This window comes from Numida meleagris, chromosome 12 (genome assembly GCF_002078875.1).
Source record: "Numida meleagris isolate 19003 breed g44 Domestic line chromosome 12, NumMel1.0, whole genome shotgun sequence".
NCBI lineage: Eukaryota > Metazoa > Chordata > Aves > Galliformes > Numididae > Numida > Numida meleagris.
In genome coordinates, this window is record NC_034420.1 from 4,045,475 (window position 1) to 4,072,955 (window position 27,481).

The window sequence follows — 27,481 nt, forward strand, 5'->3', positions numbered from 1 at the left end:
CCCCCGCGCCGCACCGCCCCGCAGCCGGCGGAGCTGGGTCGCCGCGCCATGAAGATCAAGGATGCCAAGAAGCCGTGTAAGGGCAGCGGGGCGGCGCGGCCGGGTGGGATCCGCGGGGATGTGGCTTTTGGCGGTTGTGTTGTTCGTTTTCCTCCAGTAGTGGCTTTAAACGTCGTCGTTAAATAGCAGTGTTACACGTTAAGAAGAAATTTTAACTGCTTCCCGTGTAGGGTAGGTGTGTAGTTGTAGGCTGGGTGTTGAGCCGGAACTTTGGTGATGGGTTGGCGTGATGGGAATCGGGAGCAGTCAGACTGCATGTGTAGCACAGGAGGTTGCGGGGTTAGGCTGGGCTGTTCGGTTCACCTTGTCATTGTAACAGATCTTCTGTCCGGTGGCTTTTTAAGAGCTAATTGCAGTTAGTTTCTTCGGTACTGAAGTTCAGACTCATTGCACAGATCTCTGCTCCTCCTTGGTCACGCAGCTGGGTGCCTGAAGCGGAGCAGGCCCGCAGGCGAACGGGGATGGAGAGCTCTCCTTGCTGTTTGGGGCCCGAGTACTGCTGTGAATTTGGCATCTGCGCCCAAAAGAACCTGAAAACTGAGTTGGGCTCCTAATATCCTTTTAGCCAAATAATTTGTAACCAGGCAGTATAGGACAGCCAGTGGCACTTCTCAGTAGAATTGTTGAGTCGGTATTTTCCCCTTAGGGGAAGTGATCAGAGCCAAATCTGATGTGGGGCAGAGTGGCTAACCACTGCTGAGCAGGTCATGGGCCTGTTGATAAGAGCCTACGGAGCAGAGCTGAGAAGATTGCCTCAGCCTATCTCTGCTTTCACCCACACTGTTCAGCGCTGTGGAAGCGAGCGTAACCAGAGTGACTCAGTGCTGGGTTTGTCCTAGGGTAGGGGTGGGGAGGCTGGAGGCACCTGCTGCATTTCCACTTCTGATGTCGATCCAGTGCCTAGGCACCTTGTTGTGGTCCTCCCTTAAAAGTCTTCTAGCTAATGCTGGTGCTGCTGCGCTGTTGTGAAAACAGCTCGTCGGAAAAGTAGCTGTGTTTGTGGAATTTGGCTTCTGAGATGGGCTGTCTTGAAAGAGGATGGTAAAGGGCCGATTAAATTTCCTTTGAAGGTGATAGGAAGCGGATAGGCATATTAAAGGAGGAAAGCAGAAGTTCAAACTGGGAGGAACTTTTACTGAGTAGTTGATGTAACAGTGGGAGAAGAGGAGGTTGTGAACTCTCCAGCCTTGGAGTGCTCTTGAAAAACTCAAGAGGTTTTAAAATGTTGGCTAGACAAAGCCATAGTTAAACCTTTAGTTAACCTTGCCCAGGCAGAGTTCCTGTTAGCGTGAATGAGGCTGGTCTAGGTGACCTCAGAGGTCCTCTCCAGCAAGCGCTTGCATGATAACTCTTCCGAGGAAGCGCATATGAGGAAGAGTGGCAGGCTCTTGTAAGAGGAACTTCCAAAGGTTACTTGGAGTGCAGGTGATAAATACGAGAGCAAAGCATCCTGCAGAACTGCCATTGCTTGAGATTTCTCTGGAGAGAATACGTCCCTCGGAAGTGGCCCAACTGTTGTCCTGTTGCAGAAGTTCTCCCTCCCCGGTACAGAAAAGGGAATGGAACCTAGATTCAGGAATTTTCTGTCTTGCTTGTAATTCTTAATAAAACTTTTTGTATCATTTATATAATACAAAGCAAAGTGTCTACATTTATAGTTGTAACTTGCCATTTGTAACTTCAGTGGGATCTGTGAACAGCTCTCTTCATAAATTGGGCGTCTTCACCGTGTCAGCTCTTAAACTGTGTGCCAGTTAGTGCTTTCCTACCAACTGGAGGAATCTGTTGTGTGAGCAAGGGAAAATAACTTGGAGGATGACTGTGCCCTGCTGCTGCTGTCAGCTATAATATGTAACCTGGTTTTCTCATGAGTGTGCATTGCAGTTTTTATGCTAAAATATGTCATAATGATAACTTCAGGCACGAAGGTTATGTTAGTCCTTTCTTATCAAAGAAGTTGAATTTCTTGTGCGAATGAGCACGGAAGATACAGTGCGGTTTGGGGGAGTGTTTGTTGAGCACGTGGCAGCATTTGAATGTGTAAATAGAGCTGCTGGTTGTTGTGTTGTACCTTTGGTCAGAGGAGTTCTAATTCTCCGTTCCTGGAGGAGTTTTTGTTAATGTCTTCCTTGTTAAAAAGTATAGCTCTGCTTTATTCTTCCTTTCGCTCTCACAAAGCTGACCTGTCCATTATCTCCACAGCGTTTCCATGGTTTGGCATGGACATTGGGGGAACTTTGGTGAAACTTGCTTATTTCGAACCCATCGATATCACTGCGGAGGAGGAGCAAGAGGAAGTTGAAAGCTTGAAGAGCATCCGCAAATACCTGACTTCCAACGTAGCCTATGGATCCACTGGCATTCGAGACGTCCACCTCGAGCTGAAAGACTTAACGATTTTCGGTCGGAGAGGAAACTTGCACTTTATTCGATTTCCAACTCATGATTTGCCTACTTTTATCCAAATGGGAAGAGATAAGAACTTTTCCACGCTGCATACGGTGCTCTGTGCCACGGGAGGCGGCGCTTACAAGTTTGAGGAAGACTTTCGCACGGTAGGAAGCCTGCCTTTCCCTCGCACTGGTGCAGAAGGCCTTGCTGGAGGCAGGCTGAAACAAGCAGGGTTTTGAAAGGCACGGAGAGTGCTCAAAGATTCTTAACTGTTAGTTTATTTTGCAGTCATTAGTGCGATCATTTAGAAATACGCTTTCTGGCATAAAGGTACAGGTACCTTTTTGGAGAATAGCCTTTTTCTAATCTGTGGGGTTTTTTTTTGATGGCAGAAAGCTTAAACCACTGAGGTTTGGATTTACTTTCTTCTGCAGTTTTTGATGCTAGGGATTCAGTGTTTATGGGTGTGTTTTGATGAATTTAGTTCAGTGTATTTTTTATGGGTCTGTGACAAAGTGAATATCTCTAAGGCAATCTTTTTCAGCAGCAGAGGGGTTTGGGATTTTCTTCACATGTTTTGGCTCTTCCCTTGACAGTCAAAATGGGTTATTTGTGTAGGTGCAGTTTCTGTCTGAAGGCAGTTGTTAACAGCTGAGAGTCTCATCACGGTATCTAGTACAACACGTCCTGATTTCAGAGTGGCTGCAGATCTCTTGTAGTAGAGCAAAACTACTTCATTATCCAAAACCCCACAGAAATATTTTGTTGGAGCAGCTCCTTTGTCTGCTTGAGAGTGAAGCTTCACAAGCTGCTGTGCTGGAGCTAGAAAAGCTGAACTGAGCTGGGGAAAAAGAAGGGGCTGGCATTGTTGTCATCTGGCACTGGTGTTGGTCAGTAGCATGCAGCCCAGACGGTTGTGCAGCTTCATGGTCTGTACCCAGACTGCTATCTGAAAGTGAGCTCATGAGATTCAGCAGTAGACCATGATGTCTTATAGAATTTTTGACCTATGTTGTTTTGGTTTTTTTTTAAATAATCCTTGGAGGACTAATAAAGATGTGATAACAGTAGGATGCTGTTGAGGTTTTTGTTAAGACAAGCTTTTATCTGCTGATAGTTTAGAATAACTTTTTTGCTTCTGTGATGAGAGCGAGCCCACAAGCATTGAGGAGATGTGTGGGTATGTGAGCTTCACCAACGTGACACTTGGTGGGGCCTGCAGGGTGTTTGCTGCCTCTGTTTGGTTTTTCTTTTTAGGCTGATCTAAAATGCTATGATTTTTTCAGTGGATGAATGTCTGAATAACTCAAAAGTTAGTTAGTAATTCAAAGGCTTTACTAAAGGAGATATTCATACTGCCTGTCTGATATGAATTTGGGGCCTACATTTGTAGACTAATTTGTTAATTGAGATATTCAGAGTTTACATGTTGAATTCTTCATTGGCATTGTAGTGGAATGGAAGTTTCTGAATTAACCATCTGAGACAGCTTCTTGAAGTTAGGCAGTCCAAATACATTCTCGAATTGTAGCATATTTAAGTAACATTGGAACATATTGACACTGTCTTTTTTTTTTTTTTTAAACACAGATTGGAAACCTCCAGCTGCACAAACTGGATGAGCTTGACTGCCTTGTCAAAGGCTTGTTGTACATAGACTCCGTCAGCTTCAACGGCCAGGCAGAGTGCTATTACTTTGAAAATGCCTCAGAACCTGAGCGATGCCAGAAGATGCCTTTTAACCTGGATGACCCGTATCCGTTGCTGGTTGTTAACATTGGTTCAGGAGTCAGTATTTTATCAGTCCATTCCAAAGACAACTATAAGAGAGTAACTGGAACGAGGTAACTTAAATACCCAAGTTGGGGTGATTACCCTATGGAACAGCGAGCCTTCTGCTTTCAGAGTTTTTCTCCTTTCCCTGGGTCTCTCCTCCCTCTCTGCAGTATGGAAAATGTGTACCTTTAGTTTATAGCTGCGTTCATGGCAGCCCTTATCCATATTTCTATTTTTGAGGAGATGTAACCCGTATCTTATCAGTAGTTGCTAGAACTGCTCCATGGTGTTGTACAGTTTTTGTCTTAAGTTTTGAATCTGTGCTTCTCTTGCTCCATAGAAGAATAAATACGTTCATGTGCGTTTTACTGAGAACAGTCAAGGATCAGTCAGTGGCCTGATGACTTTTCAGGATGTTTCCTTCTCTGATTGCATCTTCCAACAGACACTTTGATAGTTCACGCCTGTTTGTTAGCTCTTGTTGTACAGTTAGCTTCTTGTAAATTTCTTACGTAATTGTTGAGTAATAACTGTTAATGTAGTGAACCTTGAACAAAAAGGGAGGCAACTTGATGTCTTGCTTCAAGGGCTTTGTTTTGTTAGTCAGACATAGTCTCTGATAAAATAGTATTTAAAAGCAGCTGTTTTTCTTTATTAGTCTAGGTGGAGGAACCTTTCTTGGTTTATGCAGTTTGTTGACAGGCTGTGAAAGTTTTGAAGAAGCCTTGGAAATGGCATCCAAAGGAGACAGCACACATGCTGACAAGCTGGTTCGAGATATTTATGGGGGAGACTATGAAAGATTTGGCTTGCCAGGATGGGCTGTAGCATCCAGGTAAGCAACAGTTCCTTGATCATCATGTTTTTGGGTTTTAATTCTTCCCTCTTTTCTTGTAAGACTGAAGTGATATGGTTTCAAATATAAGGCTTGAACTGTTAATATTGAGAAATCTTCTTTTTGCAGGCTTTATTGTAATCAGGTTACACTGTTGCTCTAAATGGAGGAGAACCATGATAAAAACAGTTCTGACTCTGACCTGTCTTAGGTCTGACACACAGTAGTAAAATATCGTGTGTAGCTATGGAGTCTTTTTTTCCTTTTTTTAATTCATGAGAAATGATCTACTGTGGATAGTAAAGATTATGTTCTTCTGATTTAGAGCTCTGCGTTTATACAACCTAAATATCATTCTGTCAGCTGTTTGGTTCCAGAAGATTCATAAAATAAGCTCATCTCTGCTTCCTTTCTGCTTTTAGAAGAGAGGATTGGATAGATACTGCGAATGAGGAGGCAAGAGAAGTTGAGGATTCATCAGTCAGACTTAGGCACTGACTTCATTTACAGTGCCTAGGTGTGCAGAGGAGTTTTGTAGGAGGATAAGACTACTTCTTGCTGTATGTGCTTCTTTGTGAAAGTCAACAATATACAACAATTTTGCTGGGAGTTGTTACTGTAACAGCCCTTTAGCGTAAGGGAATAAATACACATGCTGTAGTGTCAGTTGCAGTGTTACAAATTACTGTCTGTAGTACAGACTTGAAAAGATAGCTCCTTCTGAACAAAGGGGAGATGTAAGTTCTGTTACAGCATAAAAACTGCATTCTGAAATTACTTCAAATGGACACAGATCACTTTGTGTTTACTGGAAGTTTTTCTTGTTCTAGTTTTGGGAATATGATCTACAAAGAGAAGAGAGAGACTGTTAGTAAAGAAGATCTTGCCAGAGCCATATTGGTCACCATCACCAATAACATTGGGTCCATTGCCCGGATGTGTGCAGTAAATGAGGTAAACTTCCAGTGAAGAATTTTCTTATAGTTCTATTATTTGATTTCAGATTAAATGACTGCCAAAATGATGCATCATCTCGAACCTTTACATATGTTCTCAAATGAAACAAAGAAATTTGTGTAGTAAAGAACTAAGAATTGGTTCATAGTATTTTGAGAGTCTCTGTAGAAAGCTTACGTGAGTCTTTAAGCCTTGGAGCAAACACTGAGGAGTCTGGAGCAAGCCTGAAGGAAGAGGCTGTAGTGACCCTCACTATATGGAGAGGGTTGCAGGAAAGAGCAAATTATAGCCATGCACAGCAGGAAGATGGGAGGAAATGGCCGCAATTTGCAGCAAAGGGAAATCTGATTGGTATTAGGAAGAAAGACCCTCACAGTGAGAATGGTTCAGCACTGAAACATGGGCTTGGAGGCACTGCCTTGAGCAACTTGAAGTTAGACCTGCTTTGAGGGGTGGGTAGTAGCTGATGACTTCCAGCAGTTCCTTCAAGCTGAAGTTATTCTCTGATTAAAGCTCACGAAACACCTTAACTCCTCGTTAAACATTGTTTTTAATTTTTACTCACTTGAGACTTTGAATTGTTTTGACACCTGTCTTCTTAGTGGTTGGTACAGAGATGGTTTCTTGCCATCTTCAATTTCTCAAAGCTCAATTTAAATACAACTAGCACAAACCTGTGAAAGAATGCTCAGTTTAAACACAGAATATATTTAGTGTCTAAACGCCAGAGGTTTCTTCACTAATTATCAACGAACTTTAAATAAAGTGGGGTTAAGTAACAGCTTTCTTAGGTAAGTCTAAGAGCAACTGTATTTAGAGTTCTGCTTAGAATCCATGGGGGTAATAGTCTTAGAGATCTCAGCAGCCTTCTTAGCTGCTCTAATCACTTTACATAGGAGATTTTGTTGATATAGATCAACAAACGAATATCTTGAGTTGATTATATATAAAGATGAAAATTAATTTAGTTATTTCAGCTTTCAGCTATAAGCAGAGTTTTGTCTGATCGGTTTACCTTAATAGCATGTTTTTGTCTTCACTGTGAACTAACCAGGATAGCAAAAAAGGGTAGCAGCACATCAGTCTTCTGACTGTATGTTGAATTGTCATACTGGTTTTTGTCACAGCTTGGATGTGAGGATTCATCTAACACCCTTAACACAATTAAGTTTTCTTTGGTTCTCGCTCTCGTATCGTTAAATCAGTGTTTCGTGTTGCTTCCACTTAATGTCAGATGTGTTGCAGTGAATGGGGAAAACAGCGTGTTTTTTACATCCTTACATTTAATTTGATTAAAATTCACAGCTCATTTGCAGTATGTATTTAAGTCTTAGCCTCATCTTACACTGATGTATATTGAAGTCTGAAGATGAAAAGAACATCTGTCTTACTGTCTTCGGCTTCTTTACAGTGCTGCCTTGTTGCATATGGATCAAGCAGCATTGTACAGGGCTATGAAGGCACTGAGTCTTCTCTACCAAATCCAAGTATTTTTGTCATTTAATTTCACTTCTGGTCTGGCTGGTTCTTTGGCTTAGTGACAGAGATTGCTCACATAATTTGAAACACAGATGCCACTCTGTAAATGTAAGAGCTTTAATTCTTGAATGTTGGACTGTTCTTTCTCTGCAGGTGTTTTAATTGTGGAGCGGGTTTCTTGCTTGAGATAGTGTTGTTTCGTAGCTGCTGTGTTGAGCAGTGGAAAGACTTAATTCTTTGCTGTTTCTCTGTTCTTTTTAGAAAATAAATAGAGTTGTGTTTGTTGGCAATTTTTTACGTGTGAATACTTTGTCAATGAAGCTTCTTGCGTATGCACTGGATTACTGGTCGAAAGGCCAGCTGAAGGCCTTGTTCCTAGAACACGAGGTATGCCGTAGTACTTTGTGATATATTGTTTTTCCACTATTCAGAAGTGCATGTATTAAGCAGCTGCCGTAAGTGTGATATCCTGAGACACTTGAGTAAATGTTGAAAACCAGACAGGGTTTCTCAGACTGCACTGATTCTGTGGGAACCGTTCTTTCAGCCAGGGAAAGAAGTACTTCAGTCTGTGGGGGCCATTTGTGTTTGTGCTGTAGATTTCTTTGGGGAGGTACAAGAAATGTAAAGATTTGCACTAGGGTTCAGCAGCCTTTCCTTGTTTGTTTGTTTGGGTTTTTTAATACTTACGTTGTTCTCAACTAAACGTGAGCAATCCTGAAAGTCGAGATTGTTTTCTACCAGGACTGCTTTCATACTACCACAGATACTTGTTACACTTTTCTTCTAGTGATTCTACTCTTTGCGACTCATCTGCTGTGCAGTAGCTTCTGCAGTTCTATCAGTATGTAATGCTGAAAGATCTGAACTGCACTGGTTAAAATGCAGGCAGTTGATAATAGTCACAGGTCCAGCAGCGGGGACGTGCAGCTTCTTGGCAAGATGATGGCAATCTTTGTCCTCAATTTGCTGGTCTGCAAATATGCCACAATTAGGTTTCCACCTCTTTGAAAGTGGTGTGAGAACTGAGCATCTCATAGCTTACTGTGAGACTGACAGCGGTTGAGCTTCATGCCAGCGTCTGCAGTAATAGCTCAATACTAAAGATAAAATATTTGTTTCATAAAGTGCTAAAAAAAGATGTGATAGATAATATGCTAAGTGGATGTTCTTTCTGTAGCATTGGCCCACCAGGTGCTGTGTTGTCATTGAAGTATGTGATTGAAAGAAGATAATGTCCTGATTGACCCTGAAATTTGTGTTTGTTTTGAACAGGGCTACTTTGGAGCTGTTGGTGCTCTTCTTGGGCTGCCTAATTTCAGTTGAGATACAAGAGGTCACTACACTGAACTATTTTCCACCTGGATGACACTTGTTTATGGCAATGGGAGCTAAATCTGGGGAGGGGAAAAGGAAATAACAGATTTTCTGTAACTTTTTAAATTTAAAAAGTGATGAGCTACTGAATATTGCCATTATAAGGAAGCAGTTTTTTACTCCGTTGGGCATTCAAAAGTGAAATATTTGGGGATATCATTTATGTTCATTAATTCATGTAGCTGATGTTGAACTTCTAGTAAGCAATACATCCTCGAAGAACAAGCTTCTGGAAGAAGGAATGTCAACCCTTCAAGTGCTCCACACTGAAATATTGCAGGTTTCCTCCTGAGGCTTTAGGCCTTTTTTGTATATCACTGAATGAAAAATGATTTTTATTGGTTCTACTTCAGCATGAGCACAATTTCCCTTGTGTACACAATCTTAAAAACAGTATGGTAGTATCAACAAAGTCAGGAGACCGTAGGCAATTGCTTCCTACAGTTACCATAGTAATTACTCTGTTTTTATGGGTAATGGAAATATAGTTAATGCTCTGATTTTCAGCGGGAAGAATAAAAACACAGAAAATCAGCCGAAGCAGCAGGGTAAGCAGTTGATGTTTTAAAGGTTTTGTGACTGTACGTACCTGCCCTCTGCGCTCATTTGAAGGTTTGCCTGATTTATTTTATGTCTCCTCCAGGATGTAACTTCCCAGAACAGACAACATTATTTTGGGGAGTTTTCTTGGTGTCTCATAAATTCTGACATCATACATCATTAGTTGTATAGGCACCACAAAGCCTGTGAGAGTTAAATCCTCATAAAGTAGACTGAAAATGGAACATGACAGTTGTGATGCTTTGGCTCATCTATACGGAGATTTGGACATTTTCTCTGCCATACTACTCTATTGAAAATCTGATTTCTCTGTAATTTCATGAGTTAATCAGACTCTAATTAGATGTCCAGAATGGAAGATCACTTGGTTGCTTTTGGATTCGTGAGTTTGTGCTAAGAAAGTTGAGGGCAGCATCAGAGGTTGTATTGCTGTACTTGAAGTACAATATACAGTGCACTCACAGTACGGAACCGTTCATTGAACTGTGGCCTTGGGATAAACTCCACACTCTGGAACTGATCTTTCAATATTTTTTCCTGTATACTTTTAAAATTTACAGTTGTTATTATTGTAATAAACGTCCTGAAGCAGGGCGTGAGATCTTAAACTTGAAAGGAGATTATACAGTCATTAGCTATTTGAATCTTTGTGGACTAAAAAAAATACTCAAATTTCTGATATGATTTTAATGTTATTTCCTATAAGTGCATGAGGAGCAACCAAAGTAGAACGCGTTCGTGTTGGGTTTTAATGTGTTTTAAAACTGATGATTGCTCAAGAATTCCACAGCATGGCTGCATTGTATTCACAGGCGCGTCCACCCGGTATGTTTGACAGCTCAGTGTGCAATTTTCAGTTGTCCTTCATTTAATTTCAGAGCCCCGTGATAACATTGCATGGGGTTTTGTTGTTGTCATTCTTTTTGTTTTGCTTCTAAGAAGGAAACAAACTGTCATCCTGTGAGAGTGCAGTAACTTGGAGCAGCCACCTTGTTAAGCCCAACGCCGATCTCAGATGCAGTTCGTCTGCTGCTGCTTTTCCTAGTGCTCATATCCCGTTTCCATTGCGCTTGCTGTGATAATTCAAAGTAGGCATTAAAAAAAAAAATGCATACTCACAGTTCAACCGATCTAATGCTCTTCAGAGCACTTCAGCTGATGGGTGAATGTGGCTTTTGTAGTGTCTTATAAATACTATACATCATTACTTTTGAGTTCTAATTGACTATAGAAAGTGGCCTTGATTTGGCTGCAAAATTTTGTAAAAAGAAAAAAAATTCTGAATGTTTTGACAGCCTCCTGATAATTTATTTTCCTTGCAAAGTGAAGTATCTTAAGGCACACTGCAGCTTGATTGAAAACAGTTCCTTCAGACTGTTTATTGCTGCTTCACTTCTCGTTCTGTTACTGAAGCAGTAATTGGAAGTATCTATTATGTTTAACAAGAAGCACATGTAGGGAGGAGATGGTTACTTAATGAACATGACCGTGGTTAATTTAAACCATTTGAAGCTGATATGACCTGAAATACATTTTTAAGGTTAATTGGGCAATTACAGAATAAATTAATGGAGTAATTACTGAATAGCAGTACTGTATAGAAACTACTGTGAGAATGGAGAGGTGTGCCCTACCTCTCATTTCCTTTCCTTGAGCGTGCAAAAATACAGCTGCTTCCTTTTGTTTGTTTCATCAGCACAATTGGTACTTCATTGCTTCAAGTTTTCAAGCCTGGCTGTAAGGGCCAGGGATGCTTTGTTTAAGCCAGATCTTTTGGTTTGTCTCATTTTCTCTCAACTTGGAACTTGTTACTGGAGTCTCCGAAGGTTGGCTCTACCACCACCAGTAACGCTAGGCTTCACAAATAGTTGTGAGATAAGCCTTCAAGTCTTCTTATCTAAACTCTCTTCTAAATTGGCTGAAAAGGCTTGTATCCTCTATATGAATAACAGAAGTAACTTGCTTTTTCCTGACCCCTGTTTTTTACTTTCATGCTTGCCATTTCTCTTCCTCAAAGCTAATGTGTTCAAGCTGCTTCAGAACAAATGGATTCAATGTACAGCAGCAGAGGACATCTGGGGTTTTCTCAGGGCTACTTTTCTCAAGTAGAACTGCTTTAAAGGAAGGCTGTCTGATAGTTCTAAAGTAAAACATAAATCTCATTTTGAACGTGTAATTGCTTTCAACTCAATCAGCCATGCAAGTGCCTTTTAAGTTGTTCATATAATGCCAATTTTGATGGTACTACTTAATTCATGAGATTTCTTGACCAGTGTTGCTTATCAGATAATTTTATCGGCCATGGAGATGATCCCTTCAATCCAGTGTAGCTAGAGATGCCAGGAAAACTGTGTCAGCTTTTGGGCTGCCCTTCTCCATAGCCCTTACCTTGGGGTAGTGCCTTTGCACTTCTGTCTCTCTCTAGCTTGACCTTTTTAACTGTTAAACGCACAATTTTATTCTATCCGTATCTCCCGGAAAGTTGTACTGGTTTTTATCCAGATGAGTAAAGATAGTAGAAATGTTTTTTTTTTTTTCTGGCCAAAGAAGTTTTTATATGAAACTATCCCAAGCTGGTACGGCTGTTAACCTTAACCTCCTTCTCCGTTCCAGTTCTACAAAGGGTAACAGCAGTTTGAACAATAAGAGAACTTTTTCTACGATCCACTTTGAATAGTTAGTGAGCTAGAGTGAACCCATCTTAGCAGAGGTTTAAGTATAAATACTACTACAGTCTTTATTTAAAAAAGACTTAATGTTAACAGTTCAGAGAGAAGCAGCTTTGGTATATTTTGTCTAGGTTGGTCCAGATTTTAAAAGGGTATTTGGATGTCTGCTGTACCTTTGGAAGATCTTTGCCTGTGTTTCTCTAGGGGCGAGCAAGCACCTGTGTGATGATAGCAGCACAACATAGAATACTTCCTTCTGTGTTTCAGAGTTGGGACAGCAGGATCTCATTTCTTCTATGCCACACTTACTCTCAGCCTGCACATTAAGAATGAAAGTTAAATTCTGGCTTCTCTTAGTGGAATAAATGTTCCTCCAGTAGTGCTGTGAGATGTCTGCTTGCGTTTGAGTTGCTAATATATCTGGGAGGTGATTGTATTGCCTTCAAGGATTAATTATTAATGCTTTGTCTCTATCCAGGTTAGGTCTTCAGGAAGTTCCTACTTCCAAGTAAGTTGCAATAGCTTCTCATTCTTAAATGTTTCAGAATAACAGTGAGGTTCTAACATCTGAAACTAATTAGTATCTTTTTTCTGGAGTAAATCTCTGCTTATTATAGACTAGATGGTATCTTATGCATTCTCTCTGTAACTTGCACTAATGCCTACATTCATTCAAACCACACTTTAAACATCACTTTCACTACTCACAATCTGGAAACTGGTTGGATGTAATTCTGAGGCAACAGTTTGCTTGAGTTCAGAACAGGGATCAAGATCAGTGTAGTTCTGTTCAGCTGCTTGTGGTCAGCTTTTTATCCCCAGTCCATTTGCACATATCCTGAGGTTACTTCTTTCCCATGTCAGTGTTCTCCTAGTGCCAGGGATTTCTACATCCTTTTTTAAATTACTGTTATTATGTAGGCTTAAAAGACACTGAGTGTGTAATAGAGCTGTTCTTAGGTTACAAAGCAACCAGAAATACTGTGGGTCAGACTGGAAGTGTTTGACTAAGACCTGTTGATTACAGTGCAGAGCTGGGAAGACACTTGACACATCCAGTTTCTGTTTTGGTTTTACTGTTGAACATTTAACACAGTGAGAGGGAGAATAGTTCAGATCATTGTAGATAAAATGGACAAATTACAAAGTCCTCAGACGTGACCACGGGAGACAAAAAACAAAAAACACCTTGTTGCACAGCATGGAGGGATAATTGTCCACTTGCATTCTTTGAGTTTTATTACTGTATTCCAAAGTACATTGCCAGTATTCTGTCATCTGAGATAGAATATTATTCATTCTTTGTGTTAAAGTCTGCAAAAAAGCCTATTTAGTTACTTTTGTTTACTTCACACATAGAAAATGTATTAAACGTTTGTAAAAATGTATTTCACGCTTTGTGAAAACATCTCAGAAGATGCTGTAATATATTTGTAATTATTTGTGTGCTGATGGAATATGTTGGAGCAGTCTAAGTCTGCATGACTGAGTGCCAAGTCCTGTTCCCTTCACTTACTGAAGTGGATAGTTCTCCTAAGTGGGGGCTGTTTTAAATGAGTGAGCAGGATTTGGCCTCAGGGCCTCCTGCCCGGGGAACACAGTCATGCTACTATGCATATTCCTGCTGGTGCTGCATCATCTGTTGAAAAAGAAAAATTCTAAATAGAAATTGTAAATAAAATACGTGTAGCCTGGTCCTTCTGAGAGGCTTAAAATGGAGAAGGTGTAGGTTCCCATTCTGCTTTCTGCAAGGTTCCTAACATTCCGGTGGTGTGTTACGGTACGGATCGTTCTCATTGCAGGATTTCAGTGTTAGCTGCAGGCTTGTTTTGTCATTGTACCTGTTTTAAGCAGATAGGACTAGGACAGGATCAGCATTTGTTCTCTGCTAAAACAAAAGAAAATCAGACATTCCTTTTAGCACTTGGGAAAGTTTTTGAAGAAATGCAGAAATACCGTTTAAAATGAAATGTGTTGATTAGTCTCGTCCATGAAATGAACTGGAATATGGTGTAGCAATTGCTAATCCCTGCTATAAATTGCTGGCGTTTCACAATTTCTCTAGCATCACTTTGAGAGCACTGTAAATACAGACTTTGGAGGAGGTGTGTTAGATCCAGGCTGTGCGTTACAAACAATAATGATAAGACTAGGGAACTAGTATTTTGAGAAGTAATGAATTAACAGCATCTAGAACGTGGAAATGAGTGTTTTGATGTTATAGGATGTAGAGGGCTTTTGATAATCTGCGCTTTTTGACATTTCTGATGAGTTTTGGCATTTTAACACACAAGTATTTTTCCATTGACCGTCCTGTCGTACACAGGCCTGCTAATGACCAATTCCTGTCTCCAGGTGTTTGTTTTAGATGCTTAGCAAAACGAACGGGCAGATTGGTAACGTGCGAACCCCTTGTAGGATGGAAGTTCTCTTAAGAGCCATTTGGTTAAGTTGCCTTATTCTATGACATTGCACTCATGTTATGTCTTTGCTTCCTTGTTTACTGTTCTGACACTGAAGATGTGATAGAAAAAATGCGCTACAAATTTTTATTCCTAAATTACTGATTAATACCTTTGTGTCACCTGTTAATACAGCTCTTGTAAATGATACCTTTATGCCATCTGTAATGCAGCTCTTGTAAATTGTTTAAATTATTTCTTTTTATAGATTCTCATTATTGAATGTACAGATTAGACCCTTTATTATGTCACTGAATAATGTCACTGGGCCCTAAACGTGGCCAAGGCTGTAAACCATCCCATCAAAACTGTAAATAACTCTTTACTGCTTGTTTGCATGAATGAAGTTTGCATTTCATTTACTTTGTCATCAGCCAACTCCTCTGTGATGGGCCTGCTTTTTACCGTTCATTTTCCTGGTTTTATTAGCATTCATTCTGTATGAATGTTGAAACAGTACTTTTGTCTTTTCCTAATAAATAACTAGAAATTGTTCATTGTTTGTCTGTCTTCATGGAGTTTCTGGGTGGGTTTTTTTCCTTCTTTAGCACATGGAGTTGCTGAGATGATTGGTACTGAGGTTATTACATAACACTTTGTGCAAAGGAAACGTGACTGGCATGGTTCTCATGCTCCTTGCTTCCCCTCCCTTAATAAAAGCATTTACTTTATATTTCTTAGATTGTTTGTTTTTAAAAACATTTCATGCCCTAAATAATTTTAGGTTTTCCTTCCAAATGAGCTTGGGAGCACACACTGTTACATGTACTCCAATGACTCAGAATTACATTCTCCTGTTGAATAAAATACACTGAGTATTTATAAACTGTGATTTATCCTCTCTTGAAATTTTCCTTTGCTTATGTTTCAATAAAGCCAAATTACATTGTCTTGAACGGGCAAGAAGTTTTCAGGACTGAAGTCTGTGCCACAAAGCACGTTAGTAATTCATGTTGTGATGGTCTTGCTGGGTCAGGACTGCACTTCAGGGTTCATTTTACAAAGCTTTTAGCTCTCCAAACTACGAGTGTTAGTGTTAAATTGCTGAAGATGAAACACTGAAAATGCCATTCTGTGTCATATCTCTGTGGAGTCTGGCCCTGAAGAACTCGGCACCAAAGCGATGCAGACAGAAGCTTGCAAGAAACATGGGTTCCTCTACAAGTTTGTGGTGTGTTGCTCAGCCTGGGGTGCACTGTTTTTATGCAAAAATGTGATGTGCTTCTTCGAGTGGAGTATCCTAGGTTTTTGTAGAAGCCAGTTTGTATTTCACTGGGGTCCTGAACCCTGTCCTGGTGCAGCCCATGGTGAGCTCAGGCCAGGCTTCCAGGTAGGCTGTGTCAGCTGCATTATTTCCATCTTATCTACCTGTGAGGTAAATAATTGGTTTTAAGTTTCTATGGGAAAGGTGACTTCCTCCTATTCAGCCAGCTGGACGGGATTTTTCCTCGGACTCAAATACCAACCTCAAATTTACGAACCCTTTCAGTGTTTGTCTTTTTAGAAGTATCGATTAAAAATGAAGTTCAGCTTGGTCTCGGAGTGAAAGTCCCTTGTTCTAAAGGTGTTTCTATCCATCAACAGGTCTTTGACAAGTATTCCAGGCTACAGCATGAAACATCTGGTAGCAGTTGCCTTGCGCACAGCAGTGCGGGGCGTCCCCAGCTCGCAGCCAGGATCCGGCAGAGGGAGCAGCAGTGTGCGGCCAGCAGGGCTGCTCGGCCAGGTAGGGCTCCAGAGCTGCAGCACTGCCACCGCTGCCTGTGCCTGCGGACACAGCTGGAGGACAGCTTTATGCAGCCTGGGAGTGTGTGGCTGGGAGGGCTCGTCTGGCAGCAGTGGCTCTGTTTTAGCCTTACTGGGTCTTGAGAGTGATTGCGTTCAGGAAGCTGCAATGGCTGGCTGGCTCGTAAGGTGGGCCCCAGGAGCTGGCCAGCAAGTGAACTGATGAGAGTGTCTTTTCCAGCGAAGTCATGAGCTGTTGCAGAGGAAACAATAAGAACTTCCTGTAGGCAAAAATCCCTCTTTCAAAGGACACAATAAAGCTCTGCAGTTCCTGAAGGTGCCTTTCCTGCCAAGGATGTAAATCTATGCCATGCAGAAAGGAAACAGTGCACCGAGAGTGTTCACGTTCTCAGAAACACGTTTGAGCTGATGAGCAGCTCAGCAAAGTTTCAGTGTGGGACAGGTGCCTCTGTGGGCCATGTGCTGCACTTCACGCTCTCTACCCTTTAGATTCTGGTTTGAGCAGTGGTGACCGAGAGAAACGTTTGGCTGTGGTTTATTGCACCATTCTTCACTGTCTTTCTTTACATAATTCTAAAGGATGCTTACATATGGTTTCTCTGCCCTAATACAGCTTATGCAATGAGCATGGCCTAGAGGAAGGGTTGCAACCAATTTTTGCATGAACAGACTCAAATGAAAGAGGATCAAAATGACAAACTGCATATTTCAAGCAGCTGAGGAAATAAATTCCAACAACTGTCAGGGAAGAAACACCAACTCAGAGCAAACATTGATCACCAACCTTGAGACTCTACAAGACCTGAAGGTAAACTGCCTACGATCCCTGTGACATTAAGGCAGAGCAAACACTTAAGTTTCACACTTGCAAATTAAATTTTGAGTGTTTTCTATACTGCTAATCATGGCTGTCAGTCTGCAAATTTTCTTCCTTCCATATTTCACCAATTTACCTGTAAGTAGACTGTGAGAGATGATGTCAAAGGCCTTTCTGAAGTCAAGTGAGAACCTGAGGCAGAGAAGTACTGAGCACTTCCGTCTGTCCTGGGATTTTTGTTACTGGGGATCACAGTTCAACAGAACCTACCTCATTTTATTTAAGGAGAGCAGTATGTTGGCGTGGGTGTTGTCAGGGTGAGTGAACGGCCCTGAGCTTTGGCCAGAGAGCAGTTATCAGAAACTGGCGCCAGCGGAGCAGGGGAGCAGGAGTTGCTGGCAAGGGAATGGGAGGAGAGGAGCTGTGCAGTGTGAACACCTCATGCTAAACTCAGTGGCATTAAACATAGGAGAGAAAGGGATTATCTGAGAATCTGGTTGCAACAAACTTAATTGCTGTTTGGAAAAAAAAAAGTTTGTGTTATTGACCTGGAACCAGTGCTGGCTTTTAACAATAGAACTGATGTTATGTGTAGTATTTGACTTTGTTTTGGGTTTATGGCCTGTTGTCAGTGTTCCATTGCAATTAATTACAGCCTAGCAATTCACATGGATTTCACAGCTAGGCCCTGCCTGAGGTCGTGCTTCCCTACCAGTCACCTAGCTTGTGAGAGCAGGAACTGTGGTGCACAGCAGTTTCTCATCCGGGGTAAGTGGATCGTTCTGGGACACCCAGCAATAGTCCAGTCACATGTATTTCTGCAGCTTTGCAGACATTACAAATTACACGTAGTAACATGTTGCTCGAGGTGAGCAGCCCGTTGTCGGTGCAGCCAAAGAGTGGCACTGCAGCAGAGCTCATCACTCCTCGTTAGTATAGTGGTGAGTATCCCCGCCTGTCACGCGGGAGACCGGGGTTCGATTCCCCGACGGGGAGAGTGCGTTGTTTTGCTGCGTGTGTGGGGAAGGATCGCACTATTCGAAGTCAACAAATCTGTTGCGCTGCAGTGCGATCTGATGGCGCTCGGGGCACTGCTGGGCGAGCGGCGCTGCTGTTCTGCAGTAACGTGAGTTAGGGACTGTGGGGCTGCAACTGACTTTTATGGGTCAGAGATTAAAGCAATTCACCAGAAGAAAACTTGCATGCAGAAAGCCCCCTGCCCAGTCGCTGCTGTTGCTCTGATGGGAAGTACTGGAAAAAAAAAAAACATCAAGCACTTCAAAAGAGGGTTCTTAACGATTCTTTCAACAGATCTGAAGCGAGGCTTGTTGAAATAACACCACTTAAACCAGAATTGTATTTGGAGTCTATTTTTATAGCACCATTCATGATTTCCTTCAAATATCTCTCCTGGCTGAAGGAATCCCAGACCGCAGCCCTGCCCTGCCCTGCCCTGCCCTGCCCTGCCCTGCCCTGTCTGTGCGTGCCCCGTGGGTGCAGCAAGGCTCAGCAGAGCTGTGTGTGCACCGGGTGCTTGTGGCAGCTCGGAGCTTCCAGCCCTGCTGCAGTGCTCTCTGGTACAGCTGCAGCCCTGCTCCAGGTGGCACTGGAAACTTCCCCCAGCCGCAGGCCCCTGCAGCGGGGCAGTGCCCAGCACAGTGCTGCCTTCATCTATTCAGCCCTGGTGCTGAGCAGGTCCCATGAGACAAACCTGGCGGCTCTGGGCACTGGGAATGCTGCCAGCTGGTGCTTGGAGGTAAATATTTGCCTTGTCTCGTTTCCATCAGGCTGGCTGCGCAGCCAAATATTGAGTTCAGCGCACCTCACTACTTGATGTTTTTATCATTTAAAGCTTGAGACAACTTTTAAATGCTTAAACTAGTGTGAAAATCCCTGTGCTGGCACAGGTCCCACCTCGCTTGGATGGCTTCTGCTCCTCTCCTTATGTGAGGGCTTATACGTTCCACAGAGCGAGTGTGGCAAAGTAGAATTTCAGATAACCACCCCATATGGCTGTTATCCCGTAAAAAGAAATCCTTATCAAAATCACGAGTCAATTAAAAAGTAATTGCTGAGTAATCTGCTGTCCAGCAGGGGAGGCTTCACTGAACTGCTCTAATTCCATTGATATCAACAATTTTTCACAAACGTTGTCCAGTGAAGCTTTGTCTGCATAACCAACAAAGCAGCTGCTGCTTGGGTCTGTGAATTCGGCTGATGACAGTCAGCCCTTTATCTGCTGTGCAGTGTCCATGCACGGAAACAAAACTGGACGGGTTTGGACTGCTGTGCCAATGGCTTGCTCCTCGTGCGTTGCTCCTGAGGTTCCCTCACCTTTACTGGCACTAATGCAAATGTTCATGTGGAAAGAAATGGTAGCTGTAGCCTTTGTGTAGCACTTTGCCTGTTCCTGCCCTTTTTGCGGCTGCGACACGGCGGCTTGCAGCTCTCTGCAGCTCTCTGCTGCTGTCCTCCTGGCCTGGTGGCGGCAGGCGGCGTGCGTTCCCCTGATGCTTTTGGAAATGAGGGATCTGAAACAGGAGCTGCAGCGCAGCCAGCGGCACGGGGACCCGCACGGTTGCACACCACTCAGTGCTGTGCATACAGCCGCTGCTAAGAGACTTCCACCTCGTACTAATCCAACGATCTGGTAATTAGTAAACATTCCTTTAAATGTGCCAGATGCTTGCTTCCTCACTCTCCTGCTCCAGCTGCCAGAGAGGGAAAAACACATCATGTTTGGATGTGATATCTGGGTTAGCGTTTCCAGCAGGAGCAGGATTCAGTTTGTCTCTTAGTGAGAGCTGCAAAATGTGTTGTCACCACTCTCACATTCTCTGGTAACATCTTATGTCTGTCCATCCCTACCAGCGGACACCCGGACACCGCATCCTCTGTAGTCCATGCCTGGCAGAGACTTCAGTGGGCCCCCATCTGAGCGGGAGACATGCCCCAGGTCCTGCAGCATTCAGAAATCCTGTGATTTTGCCAGAGCTCTTTTTGCTTCCAGGCAGGCTGCCTGGAGACTTTCATCCCTGGGAGGACTGTATTTTTTCTCTCATGCTAACAGATACTGTAATGCTAGAAACTCTTTCAGATCAGCAACCCCGCATGAATCCTAATTTCTCACTTTGCCATGCTGTGGGCACATCTTTGTGCAGTTCTAAGTGCCGGTGCTGTATGGAAGCACTTGTAGCTTCATGGTTGAAGGAGCAGTCTGAAAATGCGGAGTGTGTTCCTGGAGGATGTCCAAGTGCATGAAAGTATTCTGCAAATGCCTCAGCCTTGCTTTGAGATGAATTTTGAAGCCCCTCTGCAACCCATAAAGCCCCCGAGGTGTCGAGGTGGGCACTGCAAGGTGTCCAGCAGCCCTGCTTTGGCCATGAGAGCCAAAGGATCCCAGCCCCTTTGCTGCCTTTGGCTTTCCATCTTTCAGCGCTCTGAGCGCAAACAGACAGGTGCTTAGCTAAAGCTAAATGAGAGTAACGTGGACGTGGAGACAAATCAATGACTGCTAATTTGAAAGCACTACTCTGATATCTTTTTTATTTTTAATCTGCAATTACAAGTGCAGCAAAACTCCCGAGACTTTGTCTCAACGCATATGTCCCAACAGAGGGACGGCCACTTCTGCACCATATGGCATATATTGACAGATAAGCTGCTGCCTTTCACAAGGCACTGTTTGCTGAAGATAATTTATAGCGTGCTCCAGTTAAACCTGACAGCCTGTTTCCTACAGGCTTAGAGAACAATCAGGTGTTGTAAAAATCTGTGACTCTTCCTCCCAGGCAAAGTATTTAATCTTCAGTTGTTCATGGGTGAAAGCAGTGAAATAGAAACAGAGGTGAATAGCCTGTGCCTTTTGGCAAGTCCTGAGAAGAAACAGTGCCCTGTCACTTCCTCCTTTTTTTCTTCTTCTTTTTTTTTAATAGAGTGCATGTGCTCACACACCCTTAAAATATTTAATGGAGATAATGCAGAGCAGCAGTATCAAAATACATCGTTACCAGCTGCAGCCAGCCTGAACTAAAGACTCACCCACCCACAGCTCCCTTGGATGCAGATGAAATCCAGATGCGCAAACACTCAAGTTCTCTGCAAGGGAAATGCTAAACGCTACGTGAGAATAGTTGCATCTTGGCCTGTAATTCCATGGACATGGGCAGATTGCTTTTGCAGGGGCTGCAATAAGAAGTTGTTGGCTTTGGTTGTTGTTCAGATCTGATACTTTCACATTCTGGAAAATTTAAGAAGGCCAAAGTTTCCTAAACGCATGTGCTGACAAAGGATGTTTGCTCCATCCCAGGATTGCCTTCTGCTGCTGGAAGCATTTCAGCCCTTGCAGCAGTCCCACGACAGAGATGTCATTGTGAGAAGCTCCCAAGAAAGTGGAGCAGCTCTTCTGCTTTTCCCCAGCTGTAGCTTTATTTTTAGCTTGTATCCTGTTTTAGCCTAGGTCATGTCAGAGAGATAGCAGGAAGAACTTCAGTTCCGTTTTGTGCACAGCCTCACTGTTCTTTTTTTTTTTTTTCTTTATTAGACAGATTTTCTTTTGTTACAGCTGGGATAACCCCATGAAATTGCAGGTGAGTGCTCCAGATTCCCACCCACCCACAGCAACCATAAAAACGGAGCAGCTTTCTATAGGTGACCTCCACCTGTGTTTTCTCTTTCCCTTTTCTCTGCCCATCCCCACGCTTGGTCTTCCTCAGTCTCTGTGACTTCCTGTTCTCTGAACCACATGCAAATTTTCTTTAGAGGGAGAAATGTACAGCATCACCCCTGATGGGCCCAGTGTAATTCCTGATGGGACACAGAACTGCAGGTTCAGCAGTTCCTACTGCTGAGCCGTACCTGGAGAACACTGGCAAGGAATGTTTAGTTCTCATCACGTATGAATTAACCCTTCACAACTGTCTCTGAAATGAAGCACGTGCTTCGTGCTTTCTGTTGATCATGATGATGATTTTGAATATCTAATAGTCCAAAAAACCATCGGTGTGCTCAGCTTTGTAATAGGCACATTGCTACACCCAACTGAGAATGACTGCTCTCTGCAGGTCTGCAGCACGTGGCAGCCCTGAGGACAGGACACAAAATGCTCCAGCTCGCAGCTTCTGCACGACTGCCATCCCTGCCAGCCGCCATGCTGCAGCCCTCAGGTTCCCATCTGCTGAGAGACACTAATGAAGTCATCTTCCCAGCCCTGTGCTGGTGCCTGGCAGTCCCAGCCTTGGCTCTGGAGTTTGCTCATAAGGAGCAGAGGCAGCTAGCAGGGAGCTGCACTTTCTAGAAGACTTTTTTCCTGTGTCTTCCTGCTTCAGATCCAGCCTGCATTTCTGTACAAAAAATGGGTCTGCAAGGCCTCAGCATTATTCGGTTCCCCTTTATAGAGGCAGCAAGTACAGCAGCGAGCGTGGAGTGTGGTGAGCTCTCAGCAACAGTGCCAAGCCCTTGGACAGCACTGCGAGGAATGTCTGCTGGAGGAGTGTGAGGGAAAGGTGCCTTCAGGTTGGTCTGAGGGGCTGCAATCCTGTGCTGGTGGGAATGAGGCACCTGGGCTGTGGTCTCGACTAAGGAATGAACACAGGACTACTTCCGGGAAGCACGCTCCTCGTGAATGCTGCTGCTTTGTGAGTCGTGCTGGCATTCTGCAGCAGGGCATTTGCCTGTAGCGCATTCAGGGAAGGAGCTACAGCACTGTCCACACCAAAACCTCCTGACTGGAATAGAAAGTCCAAGAGTTGAGGGAACAGCAAATGCATTCGCTGGTGTTCCGGCATCAGCTGTGGTGTGATCACAGCAATTCAGACTGGGAGGAACCCACCTGATAGCCTCTCCCAGCTCCAATGCTCTTTTGACTCCCTCTCCTTCCCCAGCACCCAGGCACACGGCTGCCATGTCGCTGCCTGGATGGCGGCAGCCCCTCGTGCTGCTGGCCGTGAGCTGCACCCAGATGTACTGCTCTCTGTACACAAGCTAAAAATATCCCGCACTGTTCCTGTGAGGGCCCGCAGGCCGGGAAGGAGGCGGGGGTCAGGCGGCCTCTGGGGACGGCTCCCTGTGGGCTGTGGGGGATGGGAGGCATCCAGACACAGCCCGGTGCTGTGTGAGGAACCTGGGGTTTGTCACAGGAGGGCTGTATCAGCTGATAAGGAGAAGGAATTGTTCCTCAAGTACACTGAGGATCAGGAGGCAACGTGTGGAGGACAGCCTGGTATCCCTTGGAGCCCGGGGCAGGGCCCTGTTTGGGCCGAGCAGAACTGGAGAGAGATTTCTCCAGCTGCGTTTCTCATCTGAAGGCAATAATTTGGTCCTCCTGCTCTTCTCTTTGCGCTGCTGGACGGACTAGTGGAAGGCAATTATGAAGATAAATGTTTTTCCACCTCCCTGCAGGGCATTTGTGATTTAAAGAAAGGCTCAGCAGAGGTTACCACAGGCGGTTACAACAGTTTCTGATTGCTGGGCTGATTTCTGGACCACACCATTGCTCTGCTCAGACACTGCTGAAGTTATTCAGCCCTACAAGATGACAAGAAAGAGAGGGACATTTTATAACAATGTAGAAAATGATTGGCAAAGCTCCATTTGGGGGATATTTTTGTCAGTCCTACAGTTTCTTCCTTTGAAGCACCTTAACCAGCTGTGCTCATGGCATGGCTGGGAAGGACCGAGGACCACGTCTGTGTCACGGGGCTGTGGGCTACTGTCCTGCAACACTGCCTGCTCCAGAAGCAGCCACTGCCCCGTCAGATGCGGCCCTCCTCTCCGGGTTTGTGTTCCGTCTGATTTCTGGGGTCAGAACAGACTATTCCTTCAGGACGGCTGTGTCAGAAGGAATTAAAAGCTTGCTACTGCAGATCCCTCAGCCCTACCCAGAAGCTGACATTCACCCCCAGAGCACTGGGGCGATAGGATCAGGCTGCTTACGAGGAGGAAGAAGGGGGAATACCTCTGGAAAATATTTTCTCACCCCTCTTCAAGGTCCGAGGCAGAGCCCCAGTGGTTGCCCCAGCCAGCTCCCAGCACAGCCCATCAGCACCAAAACCCCACATCAAATGCATCAGTAGTGCTGCTGGGGGACAGCTGGCAGGACCCCCAGGTGGGAGGAGAGCCAAGAATAAATTAAGGCACAGTGTGTGAACAAATGGCAATTCTGCACCTGCTGAAGGGCCCAGGGTCTCTGCTTCTTGTAGGCTACCAATTAGCTGCCTGTCCTGGAGCAGCAGGTTGGGTAGAGGGAGGAAGAGGTGGGGAGGGGCTTGCTAGGGGTGAGACAGAGACCCCTGCACCTGATTGGCAGCTGATGGAGGCTTTTCTTACTGCTTTTGAAAAGATAATGTTACTACAGCTGCTCAGTGTTAGTGTTAGGAGCCAAAATCAGTGCTAATGAGGTCCTGCAGGTGTACCCTGATAAGGGCTGATGCAGGGCAGCTGGCTGGGGTTTGCTGGGCTGCTCCAGGTGCCTGGAAGGCAAGATGGAAACAGGAGAGCTGGAGGCTTAAACAGCCTGAGGGAGAGCAGCGAGCTGGGAAATGGGCTTCATTTTTGTCTCTCATAGTTCAAAAAAAAAAAAATGGTTGAGTTATCATTCTTTGATACAATATTTCTTTAAATTGATTTTTAATGAAAACCATGCCTCACCTATGGCTTAACACGGCAAATCTTGAGGGAGAAGGGAATAGGTCCCAAACTGTGAGTAAGCACACATGGGGAGTAATAACTGATTCAGAGCCCTGACGTGCTGCTGGCACCCCCTGCTCTGTCACAGCTGAGAGCCCGTGCAGCACTGCGGGTGCTGGGCCGGCTGCTCCCTGGGCACAGCCTCACACCTGCGCTTGGGCCCAGCGTGGGGCAGCACGTGCTGGGGTGCACCCGATCGCTCGGTTTTTATTGCAAAATAAATTCAACCCGGGATCAGCTGCCCGCACTCCATCCAGAATGAATTCGACAGAGGCTGTCTGAGAGAAAAGTAATCCTTGCCGCGTGAAGCAGTATCAGCGTAGAACACTACGTTTAGCTGATTTCTCCCCGCTGCCTTTGGTAAGAAGGCAGCTGAGATTCGGGGAGGGGTGCACTCAGGAACGCGCTGATCTCATTCAGCTGGGCCCCTCTCCAGTTAAACGGGGATTTCTCGCTGTTGCAGCTCCAGCGCTTCGAGTACCTCTCCCCGCCGTGCCTCTCTGTCCTGCAGCCGATCTAAACGATGCGTTTCCTGCGCTGATTTCCTGACGGCGCGTCCTGCCGCGGGCCGCTAAGGCAGGCAGCGGGTGCTGGTGCGCGACGGCAGCCGGAGGAGCTGCAGGAGAACGCCGAGGAGAGGAGCCGCGAGCAGCTGCAGGGGCCGTGACCCAGCTGAGCTCGTCCCGTTCCCAGCCGGGATTCTCCACCCCGCGCTGGGTGGGATCTGCCCGCTCCCCTTAAAGCGCAGGGTCGGCTCGTTCGGAGGGCAGCGGGACGGTGCTTTGTGGGACGTGACGCGGCTCGCTCCGTTCGTTCCATGGCAGGTAGGAGCAGGCTTTACTTTTTTCCTTGCTTTTTTTTTTCCCCCCTCCTCTAGCGCTATTTCAGACAACGGGGCGTGTTTGGGGGGCAGCTACCGTCTCTTGATTTGCGCCGGTGCACGCTTAAATAGAAAGTGGAAAACTTTCCAGTGCGAGGAATTTAGGGGGAAAAAAAAAATCAACCACGCAATAAAAGTGTCTTTAGAAAGTGCGAACCCAGCGTCCGGGCGGCACCGGGCGCCTCGCGCGGCGGCACCGAGCTGGGCACGCGTCGCCTCTGGGGGGCAGCAGCCGCCCGCACGGCGGGGACACGGGGACGCGGCGCTCCCCGGCCGCGTTTCGAGGCCCGCTGGCCGGGGCCACGGCGTGGGATGAAAGCGCATTCCGTGCCTCCCTGCAGGATAAATCAAGCTGCGTTTGCAGCCTTCTGCGTGCTGAGGCTCTCCGGCCAAGTTTGGAGTCCTTTTGCTTCTCGTCGCCCCGCGTCACCCGGCAGCGGGGAGGTCCCGGGCCGGGGCGGCTCGCGGTTGCTGTAGGGCGTGCGTCGCTTTAGGGGGAGATCACCGATCTTCGGGAATGAACGCACTGATGGTGTGAGCTGCGAAACGTGAGAATGGCCCCGGTGCTAGGTGTGCGCTGGAGTGCTGCCCCAGCGCGGGAGGGCTGCTCGCGTCGGGGTGCAGTGCGGCCAGGATCCTCCGAAACCTGACCGTCCTTTGAAACGTGACCTCCTCCGCGTTGCACGTGGTGTTCGGGAACTGCTGCTTTTCTCTTCTCAGTGAGCAGCCCGCAGTCCGGCTGCGCGTCATGGGGCCTCTCCCTTCGTTAGGCAAAGCCTATTGGTTTAATTGCTGCATCGCCGTTCAGACTAACACTGAAGATGTCACTGGTGGCGGTGCATGAAACTGAACGGCCTCCAGAAAGGCTGGAGCACCAAGGGAACCGTGGCGGGGGCTGACGGGTGGGTGATGCAGGCCTGGTGCTGCTGCGGGCTGGGGGTGCTTCACGCAGCCAATGGCGGAGCACGGCACGCGGCGCTGCTGCGGCTCTGGGTCCAGCTGAACGGCAGATCGGTTTGACAGCAGAGCAGTGCTAACTGAACGTGGAGGTGTGTTGAGTGTTGCATTGAACGGTGGTGGAACGTACGCTTGGTTGGGGCTGCACGGGCTGGTGATGGGGTGTGAAATCTTCTCCTAAACTTCCTGAAGTTATATTAAAAGTGGGTATACAGCTGAAAGGCTGTAGAGTACAGCGTGATGGGGTTGCTGAATGAATGAATGAATGAATTGCAGTGTGAAAGGATGAGCTGCTGCCTGCCCCACACCAGCCCTGCTTCCTTTCCCCCATATCCAACAAGCAAGGCTCTTCTCCTGCCGTTTCTGCCTGCTCCGTAAGCATGTGCCTTGCTTCATGACAAAGGCGCTCTCACAAAGCGTAAGGGTTTTCCAAAAGGATCCATAACTTGGTAAAAACATTCATAAAAATCCTGTGGATTTCAAAATCCAGAAGGAAAACTTATTTAAACTTCAGTGCCCTTCAGTGTGTAGCAGACTTGCTCTTGCAGTTGTTGTCCTGCTGGTGCTGCAGACCCAGTGTCCCTTGTCAGCGCAGGGCTCTGTATGTTCAGGGCTTTAACTTAACACACTACTAATTACTGAAGCTAGAGAGCTGTTTAAAGTAGCTTTAAGGAGAAACTACAGGGATCTGCCTTGAGCTGCTTCCAAGCCGGTCGGACATTAAACAAAGCACTTGGATAAATCTAAATGACAACTTGTGACCGGTGTGTCAGACATGGTGCTGCAATGCACAGAGGGCATCGCTTCCCCTGGAGCAGACTGGCAGAT

At 45.2% G+C, this 27,481-nt stretch overlaps 2 protein-coding genes and 1 non-coding gene across 7 annotated transcripts in view; all 3 read left to right on the forward strand.

Annotated features, from left to right (window-relative positions):
• On the forward strand, positions 1-17,215 carry PANK3 (pantothenate kinase 3). 2 transcript variants are annotated; one of them, XM_021410609.1, is made up of 7 exons: positions 1-76; positions 2,263-2,615; positions 4,042-4,295; positions 4,886-5,062; positions 5,893-6,016; positions 16,152-16,293; positions 16,927-17,215. In XM_021410609.1, exons 1-7 carry the CDS (start codon positions 49-51, stop codon positions 16,947-16,949), a joined length of 1,101 nt encoding a protein of 366 aa, XP_021266284.1. In that variant the 5' UTR covers positions 1-48; the 3' UTR covers positions 16,950-17,215. The 2 variants fall into 2 exon arrangements, with proteins under 2 accessions (XP_021266284.1, XP_021266283.1); XM_021410608.1 differs by lacking the exons at positions 16,152-16,293; positions 16,927-17,215 and adding exons at positions 7,760-7,885; positions 8,774-15,064.
• The window catches only part of LOC110405370 (rho GTPase-activating protein 7-like), a 38,835-nt gene continuing 28,697 nt past the window's right edge, over positions 17,344-27,481 (forward strand). For 2 of the 4 annotated variants that reach the window (XM_021410605.1, XM_021410606.1), the window contains exons 1-2: positions 17,344-18,256; positions 22,194-25,640. In XM_021410605.1, the coding sequence (XP_021266280.1) occupies positions 25,634-25,640 (7 nt within the window). In that variant the 5' untranslated portion in view covers positions 17,344-18,256; positions 22,194-25,633. Of the gene's footprint in view, positions 18,257-21,095; positions 21,720-22,193; positions 25,641-27,481 lie in introns of those variants that run through there. The other 2 variants (XM_021410604.1, XM_021410603.1) reach the window with 2 other exon arrangements.
• Positions 18,055-18,126, forward strand: TRNAD-GUC. The gene has a single exon. It is a non-coding gene; the product is annotated as a tRNA-Asp (tRNA).

What these genes read in the sequence shown, in the direction of transcription:
- PANK3 (XM_021410608.1), top strand. Translation starts at nt 49, where the DNA reads ATGAAGATCAAGGATGCCAAGAAGCCGT. An exon ending in AAGAGAGTAACTGGAACGAG is followed by an intron (nt 4,296 to 4,885) that starts GTAACTTAAATA and finishes TTTCTTTATTAG; the next exon opens with TCTAGGTGGAGGAACCTTTC. An exon ending in CCTTGTTCCTAGAACACGAG is followed by an intron (nt 7,886 to 8,773) that starts GTATGCCGTAGT and finishes TGTTTTGAACAG; the next exon opens with GGCTACTTTGGAGCTGTTGG.